General features: G+C 37.4%; 1 protein-coding gene across 1 annotated transcript; it reads right to left on the bottom strand.

Annotated features, from left to right (window-relative positions):
* LOC127861838 (uncharacterized) lies at positions 1-2,177 on the bottom strand. The gene is made up of 4 exons (XM_052400564.1): positions 1,874-2,177; positions 1,579-1,782; positions 942-1,346; positions 1-899 (listed from the first exon to the last, which is right to left on the bottom strand). Exons 1-4 carry the CDS (start codon positions 2,175-2,177, stop codon positions 1-3), a joined length of 1,812 nt encoding a protein of 603 aa, XP_052256524.1.
* Between the last annotated feature and the right edge of the window lie 14,441 nt (positions 2,178-16,618).

Consider the following 16,618-nt stretch of genomic DNA (forward strand, 5'->3'; position numbering starts at 1 on the left):
TCATACTGCTGTCATCAGCCTGTGCACGGACTGGGAACAGAACCCTCTAACGCCAACTTCCACGGGAAATATCCAAGTACGCCAGCCTTGTTGCTTGCACAGATCCATGAGTTCTGTGTACTTTGCCTTCTTCCGCTCGTAGGCCTCTTCACATCTTGCCTCCCATGGTACTGTCAGCTCTATGGTGAAGAGCTTCTTTCCTGTCTCTGACCACAGTACAATATCTGGTCGAAGGGTCGTCTGAACCACGTTTGGGAAAACAAGCCTTCTACCAAGGTCAACTTCCATCTTCCAGTCTCTCGTGCCATCAGGAATTGATGCTTTTGTTGGTTTATTTGTCTTCATGGCCTCACCAGATTTGACGAAAGCGATGTGCCCATGGCGGGGGTAATTACCACGTTCCTTCTTCCGTTCCTTCTCTAGCCAGTCAGCCAACTCTCTGAGGACCAAATCATGCCTACATCTATATCTTCCCTGTGTCAGTGCTGTAGTAAAAGATGACAGAACATGCTCTAGGGTGCCTACTCTGTCACACAGGCTGCATTTTGGATCTTCTGTGAGTCCCCATCGGCACAAGTTCGCTGGGGATGGAAGTAGGTCATAGATAGACCTGAGAAGAAAGGAAAACCGAAAAGGCTCATACTTCCAGATGTCTCCCCAGGTCAACTTCCCGTCTGCGGTTTCCCACGTGGTACATGCTCCCTGCGCTCCCATTTCTACAGCCCTTGCTTGTCTGGCTCTCCTGACCTCAGACTGAATCATTGCACGCCTCTCTTTCTGGTCTGATCGGCTCCACAGTACCACCTTTCTCGCACCAATTCCATCACGTCCAACAGCAGTCACTCCAACAATGTCTTTGTGCTTGAGCTCGTTCTCTGCCTGGCTCACAGACTCTGTCGCTGACCATTTCCTGCTCGTTCAGGTGTGGATCCCTGCCTCACGGATGAGCTCATCCGGAGAGTCCCTCAAGGTCAACACAAGTCTTGCTTTTGCTGTCTTGAACTCTTCTACCAGCGAAGATAGCAGGAGCTGTAACTTGTTGCTCTTCCCGTAGAGTCCAATACTGGTAAAGCTGGGTGGAACTCCTAGCCACTTCCTGAGGTGTCGACTAGTGCTTCTCTCCAGGGCTTCCACTGTTGTGATGGGTACCTCGTAAAGCACCAACGGCCAGATAAGTCTTGGGAGCAGTGCGTGCTGGTATAGCCAAGCTTTGAACTTGCCGTGTAGTCCGCAGCGGTCTATCTTCTTGAGACCCTCCTCTACCTGTTCCTCTAACTTCTTGACATTGTCGCGATCTTGTAGGCTTGCATCAAACAACTTGCCCAGGCATTTTATTGGCCTCGTCACTATGGAAGGAATCTCTTACGTAGAGTTTGAACCTCTATGTTGCCTGTCCTTTCTTTATGACGAGAGATCTGGATTTTGCTGCTTTGAACTTCATTCTTCCCCATGAATCGACATCCGTCAGGGCTGTCAACATCCATCTAGCTTGGACGTGTGTTGTTGTCGTCAATGTGAGGTCATCCATGAAGCCTCTGCTAGATGGGAGATAGATTCCCGACTCTGTATTTGGTCCACGTGTCTCTCGTTGGGCAGCATTTATCAGCAGGTTCATCCCCATGATGAGAAGCACCACGGAAACTGTGCAGCCAGTAACGATTCCTTTCTTCAACCTCTGCCATCTGGTTAGCTGGTCACCAACAGTAAACCGGAGCCTGATCCCATCCAGGTAACTGGTGATGATTTTCTGTATGTGGCCGTCCACATGGTAGTGTCGGAAGGCTGTATAGATGAGCTGGCGTGGAACGGACCCGTATGCGTTGGCCAAGTCAAGTCAAACTCCAGTGAGATCTTTCCTCCATTTATGCGTTGCCTGTCAGGAAAGATGTAAGTCTTCTTGCAAGGATGGCGAAGAATATTTTCCCCTGGACGTTGAGCAACGAGATCGTTCGGAACTGGTTGACCGTCTTGGAATTGCGTTCCTTTGGTGTAAATATCCCCTCTGCCTCCTTCCAAGCCTCTGGTACATACCCTTTCCTCCATACTACTTCAAGAAGCCTCCATAGACGCCTGAGAAGTAGTGGGCACATCTTGTACACTTTGTACGGGATGGCATTGGGTCCTGGCGCTGAAGCAGCTCTGGTCTTTTTCACAGCTTCTTTCACCTCTCCTAGCATTGGTTCCGTCGCATTCAGCTGTTTTTCATGTTCCTTCGCTGGATCTATTCGGTCACAGTCTCCTAGCACGTCCTCTCGATTGGGGTCAGAATGGGTCACACTTTTAGAGTCTTAGGAGCTCTAAAAGGGGTCCTCATCCTCCTCAAGATTTTGGAAGGCATCCTGTGGGGTCTCCTGGACGGAGAGTTCTTCAGTACTGTGGGTTGAATCCAGACTGGAGTACTCCTGCGTCTCACTAGCCAAGATGGCTATGCGCTGTCCTTGTGACCTCACACGTTGACAACCAGATTTCCCTTGGTGGATGCGTAGACCGCGTTGGTTCTTGCACACGTTTCCGCACTTACAAGTGACCGATTCATCTCTATTCGTAGTCGGTTGGGCCGCTTGTATAAGTCTCACGATTGGAATAACTTCACTGTCAGCTACGAAAAAGATATCAAAACGTCTTCTGTTTGAAACAAATCCATTTCATTAACTACTTCTGCGTGCTTCTTGGGTTGCATATATTATTTGGGGTAACCAGGATTCCCATGCATACGTTGTAAAAAGAAACTGACTCTCACTCCTTGTAACATGCGTGATCCCTACAGGAAAGTATACCCGTGTCCATTCGGTTGAGATCCAGAACGCACTATCCCTCTTTATTGTACATGGACTGACAGTCCTTTGTGACTTTCATCGGACAATATCATACTATCATTTTATCTAGATCTACAGAAAGAAAATAAATTAATTTTATATTGTATGTTACTAAAACTATTCGGCAAGTGTTATACTGTTCGTCTTCACAATATCCTATGCCAAGGCATGCACTATCTATGTCTTTTCTAAAGACACTAATTACTGTTTTTACTCAAGAAACGGACTTGTCTATACAGATTACACATTCGTTATGATTCTGCGACCACCGGAACGTGTGTATAAGTTTGAATTTATTTAACAAACATATTTAGTAAGGTAATGTACGCGTCAACTGTGTTTAATTAATCTACATGTACACTCTTTAACGCATTCTTGAACGCTTAAGCTTTTGGTTTATGATATGACTTGAATTGTTTAATAGAAAGAAACCAAGATATGCTGATATTAATTATTAGAACAGAACGCTGTGTCTTTCATTGTATAGACTTTTGAAAGTTACGACTTGTCCGTGTTTCGCCTTCAAGTTACTTTGCCATGTTTGTTATTTTACTACGATCGCTATTGTTTTTTAGCGCTGTGTATACACATAGAAACACAAGTAGTTAACTGTCGTTCATAGTTTATTCGCATTATAGATATAGAGGATAAAAGGTTACTGCCTGATCTTTTTGTAATATATCAGGCAAGGCTTAGAATATTATAGCGTCGAGGCTTGCCGAGCAGTTATTTTATTCGTGCCGAGCCTGATATATTCCAAATATATCAGGCAGTAACCTGTTTTACTGTTTATCATACATCTACGTCCTCGATTTTAAAGAAATAATGAAAAAAATTGCCGCTAAGTATTAGTAAAAAATGTTTTTTGCTGATTGAGGTCATTTTGTGTTCAAAATATATTACATCTTGTAAACAAATTGTTTTGTTGAATCTGATTCGATTTTACTAAAAATGATTACTTTAAAGTTGATTCCGAGTATTATGATCATCCTCCACACATGATATAAGAACTTCCTGTTGACTATGATATAAAAAAATATCAGGCAACGTTATATCAGGCAGACATCAATGTGGTGGTATGATAAATGCATGTACTATTCATTCACAACGCCAGTATTAAGACGTTAGGACGCAGGCGGTCCCTGTTGAGAAGAGCAATAAGACATATACGCAGTTTACTCGGGGTGAAGATGCAGAGGCAGTTTATATTGGCAAACAGTTCCGGTAATTAACGTTGTTGAATCAATCATGTAGCGTCTGATGAACATGGTGTGCCGTTAGTAATTGCATCAAACCAATCAATTGCGAAGGACACACGCATCCTCTTATCACATTGTTTCTACGTTAATAAATGTTTTAATAACGTCTTTCCGCTGGAAATCATGACCAGAAATCATTCATACTTTCTGTATGTGGCGATAGCCAATTAAAATGTATGAGTAGAAGTTTGTATTACCACGCATGGAATGAAGCGTCGTCTGATCGATTCTCAAGATAATGTGTCCCACATGTCCCACATGTCCCACATCTCCGTCATCGGAGATGGCGGCGTAAAGAAGAATGTGCCTAATCAGGTCAATGCTCCGCAAAACAGATTTCGTGTTGAATTAGGACTTCCCAGCGGCAATATTCGTAATATAAGGCTTAGTTATATTTGGTTCCCTGTTTGCAATCAACAGTTATTGTCCGTTAAAGAGCTTGATAGGGGTTACATTAGAGTCAATCTGCAAAAGGTTGACAAATTTCTTTAAATTGTTTGTGGAGCGAACTTTAAGTTATGCACTTGAAACTTCAAGTATGTCATTACAATGAAATGTAGAGGTTCATCACACATCCACAAATTCCTTTTGCGACAAAACTTTTGTTGTTTATAGTTTACTGTGACGTTTCTTTCATGTTTTAAGTACCCTTGCATGTTTATCGATAATAAGGAACGGAACCAATAATTACCAAGAACAAATATGCATTGGCAATAATGTGATCGCTAGTGCTGAGCACGTGCATCTTACAATACAGCCGTATGTGCCCCTCAACACGTGCATCTTACAATACAGCCGTATGTGCCCCTCAACACGTGCATCTTACAATACAGCCGTATGTGCCCCTCAACACGTGCATCTTACAATACAGCCGTATGTGCCCCTCAACACGTGCATCTTAATACAGCCGTATGTGCCCCTCAACACGTGCATCTTACAATACAGCCGTATGTGCCCCTCAACACGCGAGCGATTAACTCTGCAAGTTAAATAAAGTAAGTAATTGACATTTGCAAGCTATGTTGAATGACAAAAATGTAACCGGTAAAACGACGAAATGCTGAAACCAAATGGCAAATAATTCATGTACAGTTAATGACGGGACTGGCTATTCTACATGCTGCCTGATGGTCAATCAGGAATTCTTTCGTTTATCAATGTGGCCACTTTGACACTATTACCTAAAGGCTACGACTGTCATACCTCTCGATGTATTTTTATGTTTCGGCTTAAAAACAACGATTCTGTGTTCTGCTGCGTGGAAATTGAAACATAAGGGCGTGTGTCCGATGTGATTATTTATCATGCTTAAGAACGATGATTTATTAGCTGATAAGAAAACACAATTATTTCGATTGTATTATTTCGATTGTAACGTGATACTAAAAAAAAGATTTCTAAGAATACGCATATGTTATCTGAACGAAAAGTATTTCAATAACGAGAGCGGGTGATCGTAGCGTTAACTCTGTACTCTAACTCTGTAACGATCCGAATTTGATTAAAGTGCATATGCACTTTTTGCATATGCACTTTTCCTTTAGAGTCAGATCTTTCCACTCCGTAGATTTCATCGGGCGTCCATTATCCTAATCTCATAACACTTCATATCATTCAATCATTTTTATTAGAATGTTCCTTATATGATGATATTAGGAAATTGTATATAAATAAATATTATTGGAAAAGACCAAACATGTTAAAATTTATGGAATTAATGCAATCAGATAATAAAAAATTAAGTACCAACATGAACTTAGCTATGTATGTACATAAAGCATTTAATCAAAGAAACCTTTATAAATATTATTATGATTAAGTGTATATAATTCATTACTCAAACTTGCCTTCTCGCTCTCTTGTTGATTCGTCTTTGTTGTTTTTGATGTTATCGTTAAAGCATGTTAGCTTGTTAAGTTGATTCTAAATGCTGTATTCCAACAACATTTATCCTAGACCTTTTCATGTATTGATACTATTTTAACAACCTATGTAATGTAATACTGATCACATGTCATGCTTTTATATATGGTACTAAGTTTTGATCGTGTGTATTCATGGACTATATGTCTATTGTATATATTGAATATATTAAACTAAACCTTCATATGCAGCATCCCTTTCGGGTTGACATATTTATATGCTATGACTATTATTGCAGGTAGTTTTTATCCTTGGATCACATTACATTCCCAATGAATTTTACATTTCTGTATCATATCACAGGAACAAAGGATCCGTATTTGATTAAACTGTATAAGCATACATGATCAACCGTCTCTGTTTCACAACAAGGATAGTAGTACAGCACGAACTATGCCATGTGGTTCTGTACTCTACGTTTACCAGTAAATATACGTGTCGAGGTTTCGACGTGAAAGTGTAGCATCTGTCATATTTTTTTTTTATCAGATACGTCCTTTATATGCAATTAAAAAAAAACATATAATAAAAATAATAAAAATAATCAATTATGATAATGATTTCATTTTCGAAATCAATAGTTGCGCAAACTTTTAATTTCTCTACAGCTGTTGCCATAGAATGGTAAAGATGCATTAAATATACACAATATGCCATCGAGTCTGTGCATAAAATACCAAACAACGCTATGTGCAAATAATATATGTAAGAAGATATTAATGCATTACGCTACCTAGATGATGTAAAACATACATCTGAAATGAAACATATATTAATGGCATTTTATCCTGTACAACATCGAGCCTTTTAACCTCAAGTACTCGAGAACAATAAACAGTTCCGTGCAATCTTATGTTTTCTTCTTTTATCGCATTTTTAGGTTCAACCCACTTACACCTTTCACCTTACGATTTCCTCTGAGGAATAATAAACGTCAGACCTTTGTACCAAAGCAAATTACTTCAACGCTTTATTGCGACGGTGCATCTTATTTCGTGTTCTTGGTTTTCGTTCAATATGACTTCGCATACTTCTGATTGATTAAGGTTATCTTTGTGTTGCACAGGAATAAATTGCTTCTGGAATGTCACTTCACTCCCTGTTTGCAATCAATATTGTTTAGCTAGCTTAACATATTAAAGATGGTGAAACGTAATAACACATTAAGTATATTTCTTGCACAGCATGTTAATTGCAGACAATTGCAAAGTATTTTAGGCATCGGTTAGCTGTGCAACGCTTCTGTGATAGTATTCCAATCATCTATGACAAATAATAATATAATAATGATAATAATAATATAATTGAACATCAAAAACTACAAGGCATCTCCGTTGACTCTTATGAATAATTCAAATATAATATATGGCATCTAAAAGGAAGATAACGTATGCCTTTCATGCTTCGTCTGATCAACATTTATTTTGATCATCTCTCTAGGACAAGCGGGTTCAATGTATTGTCGCGGGTTCAATGTATTGGCGCGGGTTCAATGTATTTGCGCGGGTTCAATGTATTGGCGCAAAGTGTCTTACCAGATAAGCCTGGCTTATTAGGGACAACAATTTCCTTCTTAACTGGATTTTCGCTAAAAACAGACTGACTTTAATCAATACGTCAGCGAAGTAGAAGAGTAACATGTGCATGATATATCTACAATCTGGAACAAGGTGTTGCAAAAGCGTTTTTATAAGTATAATCGATGTCAGTATTTCGCTGTATTTCTAATATATGCACAGAAATGACTCTATGTCGACTTGTAAACAATGATCGGCCGAAAGAACAATCTTGTTTATTTTGCTTTATTGACTCCTCTGGTTCACTGACACATGTACCGTGTATAGCTTCTCAATAACTTATATATAGTGGAAAGGTTGTAAATCAGTTAAAATGATAAACCCTTCGAGAGGTTTTTCCGCGAGGAGCAAACACTTAAACATGTATATTTTTAAGTGTAGTTTGCTGATCATTTTTAATGAAGTTTTAAAACTTTCCGTAGATTGATATAGTGTAAGTTATTCTGCAAACGAAACAGTTCAACATGGTCTTTTAATTGTCATTAAACATTAAGATTCTGCCATTTGCGTTAAATTACGCGCAATGGAAACCAATGATGATTATTTATCATACTTATCTTGCATTCAGTTTATACAACCTCATGTATTATTGTAAATGCGCAGAACAGTACTCAGAGCGCGACGTTCTAGAATGTCACAGAACTGGTCACAGTCGCGTGCGAGATCACGAGGACGTGTTGATGATCATTATACGTGCGGTTTGTAAACTTTTAATTAAAATAAATTATTATTAACGTGGCCATGTAAATTACATTGAGGCAGAGCGCGAATTGCAATTTGTTGAACTTGCGCCGCTTTCAATAGCTAACAGGAAATGATTTTACGTGCAGCCTTAAGATAAGCCGTTTGTAAGTAAAAAAATTGATTAAGATGACGGTCATCAACAATTAATTCATCTTAAAACATTCCCTTTTAACAAATCCGTCATAAAAACTAATTCTGTATGCTTCTTGATGTAGGGTTTAAAGGGGCCTTTTCACAGATTTTGGCATTTTTTTAACTTATTCATTAAATGCTTTATATTGATAAATGTAAACATTGGATCGTAAAAGCTCAAGTAAAAAATCAAGAAAAAAAATTAAAAAAGGAAAAGAACATTGCCCGGAGCAGGTTTCGAACCAGTGACCCCTGGAGTCCTGCCAGAGTCCTGAAGTAAAAACGCTATAGCCTACTGAGCTATTCCGCCGAGTACACATTCTTGACGTATTTTATACCTTATATAAGCAATCTTCGTAGTTTCACAAAATTTAACGACAAAAACAGAACTCTCCAAATTATTCAATCGTTTCGCGTTGCAACGCTTTATAATTTTTAGGTTTTAAAATCGTCAAAAAATGCATATAATGGCTATATTAGAGCATGGTTAATGTTCAGTATTACTGTTTCCTCACAAATATCATAACTAAAACGAAAACTTACGAATCTGAAACAACTTTTTTCAATTTTGTCAATTTACCAAAGCGTGAAAAGATCCCTTTAATGAATTGGGGTAACCGGGAATCGCACACGTTCTTGAAAGAAACATCATTCACACTTTTTGTCAAATAACCATAACCTCTCTTGGTATGTATTGTCCAACCCGTTTTAAACCTGTTTTCAATCTTCTCTTAAGACACTAAATGATTGTGTACACATGAAACGGGGATGAGTGTGTCCTTAAAGCAAAGGTGTGTATACGTTAGTATTTTATTTTACAAACATGTTTAGAAAGATAAGACATGTGTGAACCGTATGCTTTAAGCCTACTCTGTTTAAACGCACTATTTAGCGAGTCGGCCTTTTGTTTATGAATAGGTTTTAATTGTTAACTTGATGGGAACGAAGATGTTATGACGTTAGTTATTGGAACAGATTGTTTTCCGTCATTGTATACATTACAACAGGGCAATGATTTTTTTAAGTTACTTATCCGCGGTTCGCCCCCAAGTAACCCTGCAACGTTTGTTATTTTACTACGAAGGCTATAGTTTGCTAGCGCTGTGTGTACAAATAGAAACACTCATAGCTCATTAAAATGTATGAGTCGAAGTTTGCATTACCACGCATGGAATGAAGCGTCGTCAGATCGATTCTCAAGATGTCCCACATGTCACATGTCCTTGGAGATTGCGGCGTTATAAAGCTTGCGCCTAATCAGATCTATGTACCACAAAACATATATCGTGTTGAACTATGACTTTCCTGTGGCAACTTTCGTAATATTAGGGCCTGTTATATTTGGTTGCCTGTTTTAAATATTTAGTCCGCAAAACAGCTTGACAGGGAGTACATGGGAGTCACTTTGTCGGAAGGTTGACCATTCTGCTTAAAAAGTTTGTTGAGCGAACTATAAGTTATGCACTTGAAACTTCAAATATGTCATTACAATGAAATGTTGTTGATCACAAGATCCGTCCACACATTCCTTTTGCGACAAAGCTGTTGTGGTTTATTGTTTTACTGTGACGTTTTCTTTCATGTTTTTAAGTAGCCTTGCATGTTAATCGATAATAAGGAACATGATGAATAATCGCTGAGAATGACGTGATAGCAAGTTCTCGTTTCGTTTCGTTTATTTCAAAATGCACATTCTGAGCACGTGCATCTTACAATACAGCCGTTTGTGTCCCTCCGATGTCAGTGCATTTCCACGCGCTTGTATTAACTCGCGAGCCTCTTCAATATAAATAATGTAAGGAATTGGCAATGGCAGGCTTTGTTGAAAGTCAAATAATGCAGCCGGTATTACGAGGAAATGCAGAAACGAAATGGCTAATGAGCCAAGTACGGTTTACCGGTATGTAGAGATTAGCTATAATACATGCTGCCTGATGGTGAATCAGGATTGTTATTAGTTCCTTTTGATTATCAATGTGGACACGTTGACACTATACCAAAAAGGCTAAGAATAACATAACTTTCGATTTGTTGTTATGTTTCGGCTTAAAAACAACGATTCTGTGTTCTGATGTGTGCAAATTAAAGCATTAGGGTTTGTGTCCGAGTTGATTAATAATCACGCATAAGAACGACAAGGTTTATTTATTGGCCGATAAGAAAACACAATTATTTTGATTGAAACGTGATAATAAGATTGCGATTTTCTAATAACAAAACGTATGTTCTCTGAATAAAAAGTGTTTCCATAAGGATAGCGGGTAATCGTACCGATCACTCTGTATACATCCCACATTGAAGATCGACGGCAAGGTGCAGAGCATCCACGCGGAGTCCCCTGGGGGGGGGGATCGTTAAAGTGGCGGCGGAAGTGGGTGCCTCCCTTGTCGTCGTCGGCACGCGCGGCATGGGTAAGCTGAGACGCACGTTCATGGGGAGCGTCAGCGACTACGTTTTGCACCACTCGCCGGTTCCGGTGCTCGTCTGCCGAAACAATGAAGACGAGAAAAAGTAACCAGGTTGTATGGTGGATGTGCTAATGGTTAATGTGCGTACACAATACATGAGTCGGATCTTTTAGGGAACTGTATACAAGCGAATTTCACATCAAATACGTGAGTGGGATCTTGAAGGCAATTAGGACACTGTAAACTAGTGACTTTTATACTGCATGGGTGTAATCTTTACGCAAACTATAAAACGGATCAAAAGTGAATGTATTTGGAAATAAAGCAAGAAAATGGGAAAGTTGATATTTAATTAACTTCTAAAAATCTGCAGTTGCAGTTAAGGGGATTGAAAACCCTACACTGTGAACAATCGAATACATCCCATGATCGTGTCTATGTTTATGTAGTAGATTATGGCTTAACATTTACAAAAACATTGTGTTCAAAGCCGCCAAACTATATCTTTCATTAAATTTAACAAATGCTAAAAACAAAAATAAAATAAAAATCCAAGAGTAAAACTGTAATTGGAGGTTTGATCTAGCTTTAAATGTGTACAATTATTTCGAGTGTTGTTGTCTCCAATAGACCACCCGCTGTGATACACGTGAATATGAGTCGCACTCGGGGAAAAAAGTTTATGCAAGTGCATTAAGTGTCGTCCCAGACCAGCAATTGAAATAGCACCTGCTAATAAGGATAAACACTTTCCGCTTTTATGGATTTTTTCATTGAAAGGAACTCTTTCTAAACGAAAACCGGTCTAGGCGGAAAGAGTGTTCCCATATTTTCTAGTGTTGACTGTACATGCTAATTTGAAACAATTCTTGAAATAAAGTTGTGGATATTAAAACTTTAAAGGTAAATGATGTTTTTGAAAGCCACATACGTTTCATTTATCGCTCGAGTCAATCGATTTGGAAAACTTGACGTATACGTAACTTTATCTAATACTAAAACTTGATATTAAATGTTAATGAGACAATTTGTCACCACATCTAATATTGATAACGAAAATAAGACGCACAGTTTATTGATGATAAATCGATCATGTTAGCTTTCATGAAACAAAATGTTTGCACTTGTATAGCTAATACCATAAATTATATTTGTTCAGTGTGCTTTTATTTGAAATATTGCTCTTTGACCGACACTTTGATCGATGCGCAACACAAAAAGCGTATTTACATCAACTTGCTTTCATGTACTCGCGTAAACAATGTACGTGTATATTATCTATACATACACGAACACTTTATAGCGTTGTTTGGAATTCAGTTACAGAACTTGCCTATACTTCGTGATAAAATAATGTCGTAGTCTGGTTACCGGATCCAGAAATTGCAATTATGACTGGCAACCCGACCACGCAGAATGACAACACACACGTTTTCATTCTTGAGTATCTAAAGTTATGTTGACACGTTTTCAACATTTCGGAAAGTGTAAGTTCTATTATTCAACTTAATGCGAACAATAGACTTTAAAAGAAAATATACGCTAGATTACCTTATCCATAGTGTCAAAATAGACATTTACGAATAGATTACATGTAAAGTAAAGCACTACAAGGGTATCTGTATTGAATTGCTACTTGTGTTGTTGTTGTTTTTAAAATTAAAAAACACGTCTCATACAGTGATTGTTCATACACACGAATATAACTCTTAGTCAAACATGTGTATCTGATGTTTACTTTGAAGGGACCGTCAACCAGATTGACGAAAAAAGAAAAGTTTTAAAATACCGTTTTTTTACAATTATTAGTTTATATTGATTAATGTATCACGACTGGTATATTACATTACTTGAAAAAAGTTCATATTTTCAGTGTAATCGGTAATAAAATTTCGCGATGTAAAATCGAAAGTACATCGCGAAAATAGGTGACATAACGATATTCACACTATAAATAACGCAAGTAGATTGATAATTATATATATATATAATATATATAATTCACTACGCATGCACAATTTGCATTCCTGTGTTTACCACGTGACGACGATGATCAATCTACTTGCGTTATTTATAGTTAACTGGTAGTTAACTGGTACACATACCCAGTAAAATTTTATTACCGAATATACTGAAAATATGAACACTTAACAACTTGTTCAATTAACGTAATAAACCAGTCGTGATATGTAAATCAATATAAACTAAAAATTGTAAAAAATACGGTATTTTAGAACTTTTCCTTTTTTCGTCAATCTGGTTGACGGTCCCTTTAAAATACAAACATACATTCTTTCAGCGTTGATGTTTCAAATGTTCAAGTGTTTTGTCAGATTTACCCAAAACTATGAAGCCAGTGTTTTAATTTTAGTGCTATTAAATAATATACAAGTATGCAAATGATGTTTTTATCATAGAACATTGAATAGTGTAAACTTGTTAAAAATGGGAAAACAAAAGCATTTAAATTATATGGCAGTGAAAAACAATGCTAATTTATCAGCGAGGTTTATGAGCGAGGTTGTATTTACACAAGTAGAGGCATTGTCACGTACACCATAATGTAGTCAAATGTTCCACTATTGTCCAATTAACGTGATTGTTTGCAAAAATAATTCATTAAAGCTAAGTCATGCATACAAGTAGTACCGGGTATATTATTTGAAATATAACTAGTTTAAAGGGGCCTTTTTCACAGATTGTGGCATGTTTCGAAGGTTGTCATTAAATGCTTTATATTGATAAATGTAAACATTGGATCTAAAAAGCTCCAGTAAAAATTAAAGAATAAAATTTAAAAAAAAAGAAAAAAAGTAACCCTCAGCAGGGCTCGAACCACTGACCCCTGGAGTCCTGGAGTAAAAACGACTTAGACCTCACGGCCATTCTTCCTGCTACAATATCAAATGTATTTTATACTTTGTATAAGCAATCCTCGTAGTTTCACAAAATATAACGACAACAACAGAACTCTCCAAATTATTAATTCGTTTTGCGTTGCAACGTTTTTATAATTTTCAGGTTTTTAAATCGTCAAAAGATGCATATAATGGCTATTTTAGAGCATGATAAATGTTCAGTATTACTATTTCCTCACAAATATCATAACTAAAACGAAAATTTGCGAATCTGAAACAACTTTTTTCAATTTTGTCAATTTACCCTAACGTGAAAAGGCCCCTTTAAATGATCTAAACGAAAATATTTTGTTAGATTTATATACCCGATTGTAATCCTCTCGGTATTGATTTTGGAAAATGGTCCGTTTCTATGCCAAAAACGAAATCAACGAAATAAAAACAACTCTCTTCATGTTATACAAAATGAATCCATGTACGCACAGAAGCTGTACTCAAACCCCGCTGGTCTTTCCGGCTGTTTACAAACGTAATTAGTTGAAGTCCATGACAATATCTCTGTCGAGATTTATGTCGGCTGTCAACAGTGCCTGAAACGCCGTATTTTAAAGTCATTTCTGCCGCTTATATGGGAGATATTGTTGTACTAATTTTGAGAAAATATGTCCTTTGAGATGCCCTTTAAAACATGATAAATGTTCAGTATTACTATTTCCTCACAAATATCATAACTAAAACGAAAATTTGCGAATCTGAAACAACTTTTTTCAATTTTGTCAATTTACCCTAACGTGAAAAGGCCCCTTTAAATGATCTAAACGAAAATATTTTGTTAGATTTATATACCCGATTGTAATCCTCTCGGTATTGATTTTGGAAAATGGTCCGTTTCTATGCCAAAAACGAAATCAACGAAATAAAAACAACTCTCTTCATGTTATACAAAATGAATCCATGTACGCACAGAAGCTGTACTCAAACCCCGCTGGTCTTTCCGGCTGTTTACAAACGTAATTAGTTGAAGTCCATGACAATATCTCTGTCGAGATTTATGTCGGCTGTCTACAGTGCCTGAAACGCCGTATTTTAAAGTCATTTCTGCCGCTTATATGGGAGATATTGTTGTACTAATTTTGAGAAAATATGTCCTTTGAGATGCCCTTTAAAACGGGAAGATGGGTTTTCAGATCCGACAGTTGCACGTGAAACACATTATGAAAGAAATGCCATGTGCGGAGTGATATATAGATGAGATTGGCAAATACATGTATGCAAGAGTAGTTTTGTTGGTTATAACACTAAACGGACGATGCTGTTTTAGACGTGAGAATGTGGTGGAAGTGAAAGTGTAAACACACATGGAACATTATCCATATTTATATAATTGGCTGCAGTAGTTTATTTTGAAGTTGATTCGATCTTTTTAAGGTGGAAGAGAACTCTGTAAAAAAAACTGCAAATACTAGTTTTTCCGATTACTTTATCTTATTTTACATTATGTAATAACTCTGAACTCGTTGGTGGGTAACTCACAACTTGTAATGTAACGGGTTATAATGGGTATATTATTTTATTATTTTGAGTTTATTTTATGAAAAGATAATAGGTATATTTCAGTAATATGTAACGAACAGAAAAATATAAGAATCGTGACTCGCAAAATGCATATAAACAATTAGTAGGTACATTAAGCAGGAAGAAGCGACGTTCCGATAGGTATATTTCAGTAATATGTAACGAACAGAAAATTATAAGAATCGTGACTCGCAAAATGCATATAAACAATTAGTAGGTACATTAAGCGGGAAGAAGCGACAGTCCGATGCGTTTTCCAGGTGTGAATACAAATTGTAGATGTCATATTGAATGGAGACCCGCGAGTACAGAGGCGTAAAAGTCCGGTATGCACGCGTTTGACGCCCATTACTTGATGACAGGCGTGGGTCACGAATTAGGCGAGTACGTAACGAAATTGGTATAAAAGCGGAGTTATTTTAACGGATAGGAGCTAGTTTGACAATCGAGTAGAGTAGTCACGCTTTCTTGACGTGGCGGCCAATAGGCCGCCGCGCTGTACAATTGTACTTCATGAAAATTAGAAGCGTTGTGTTAGAAATTATTTAACAGAAATAAACCTCGATGAAAACACAAATGAACTTTGGTTGTTACTGTGTATTATCAAGGAACAATGTGTAATTACGCTACAAACTGACTTTATTCATATATTCACACAGATATAAACCTCAATACAAATAACTCATGACTGCATGCTTTAACAAGACAATACGAGTTGTGTCCCTTACATGACAATACATGACACATTATACCAATACAGTGCACGCATCTTCAATAAAATTGCGAACAATTGTCCGTTTTTTCCGGTTTGTTGCACGAATTTCATTTTGTCATTTGCAGTTGTTATGTTATATTTGAAATTAGTCGTCGTTTTATATGTACAAACGTACATTTTACACAACTGTACTTACCGCATGAAAATAAGGAGACGGCTAATATAATTGATATAAATCCGTTACATTTTTAAAATGTCAATCTTAGTTTCAAGCTTTTTATTTATCATGTAATGAAAAAACACATGTTTACAACTGCTTTGGTAAGGGTTTGGAACATGACACTGCTGTGGACTATCTATCCACTCGCTTATAACAAAACACACGAGAGAAAATGTATCTGGGATTGATAGTCCCCGATCAGTGCGATATAAGTAGCCCGCTTGCACTCTGCGTTGAATGAAGCCACGGCGCATTGGCGTATTTCCCATACAGTTTTAATACCCATTTATACTCATTGGCAAGCATTTAATTATTTTTTTTTGCTCATATAAAATGTAATGGACCAACTGATTCCTAGATTCATATCAACCATTATCCCCACAAAACCATG

The sequence above is a fragment of the Dreissena polymorpha genome, chromosome 1 (genome assembly GCF_020536995.1).
Source record: "Dreissena polymorpha isolate Duluth1 chromosome 1, UMN_Dpol_1.0, whole genome shotgun sequence".
NCBI lineage: Eukaryota > Metazoa > Mollusca > Bivalvia > Myida > Dreissenidae > Dreissena > Dreissena polymorpha.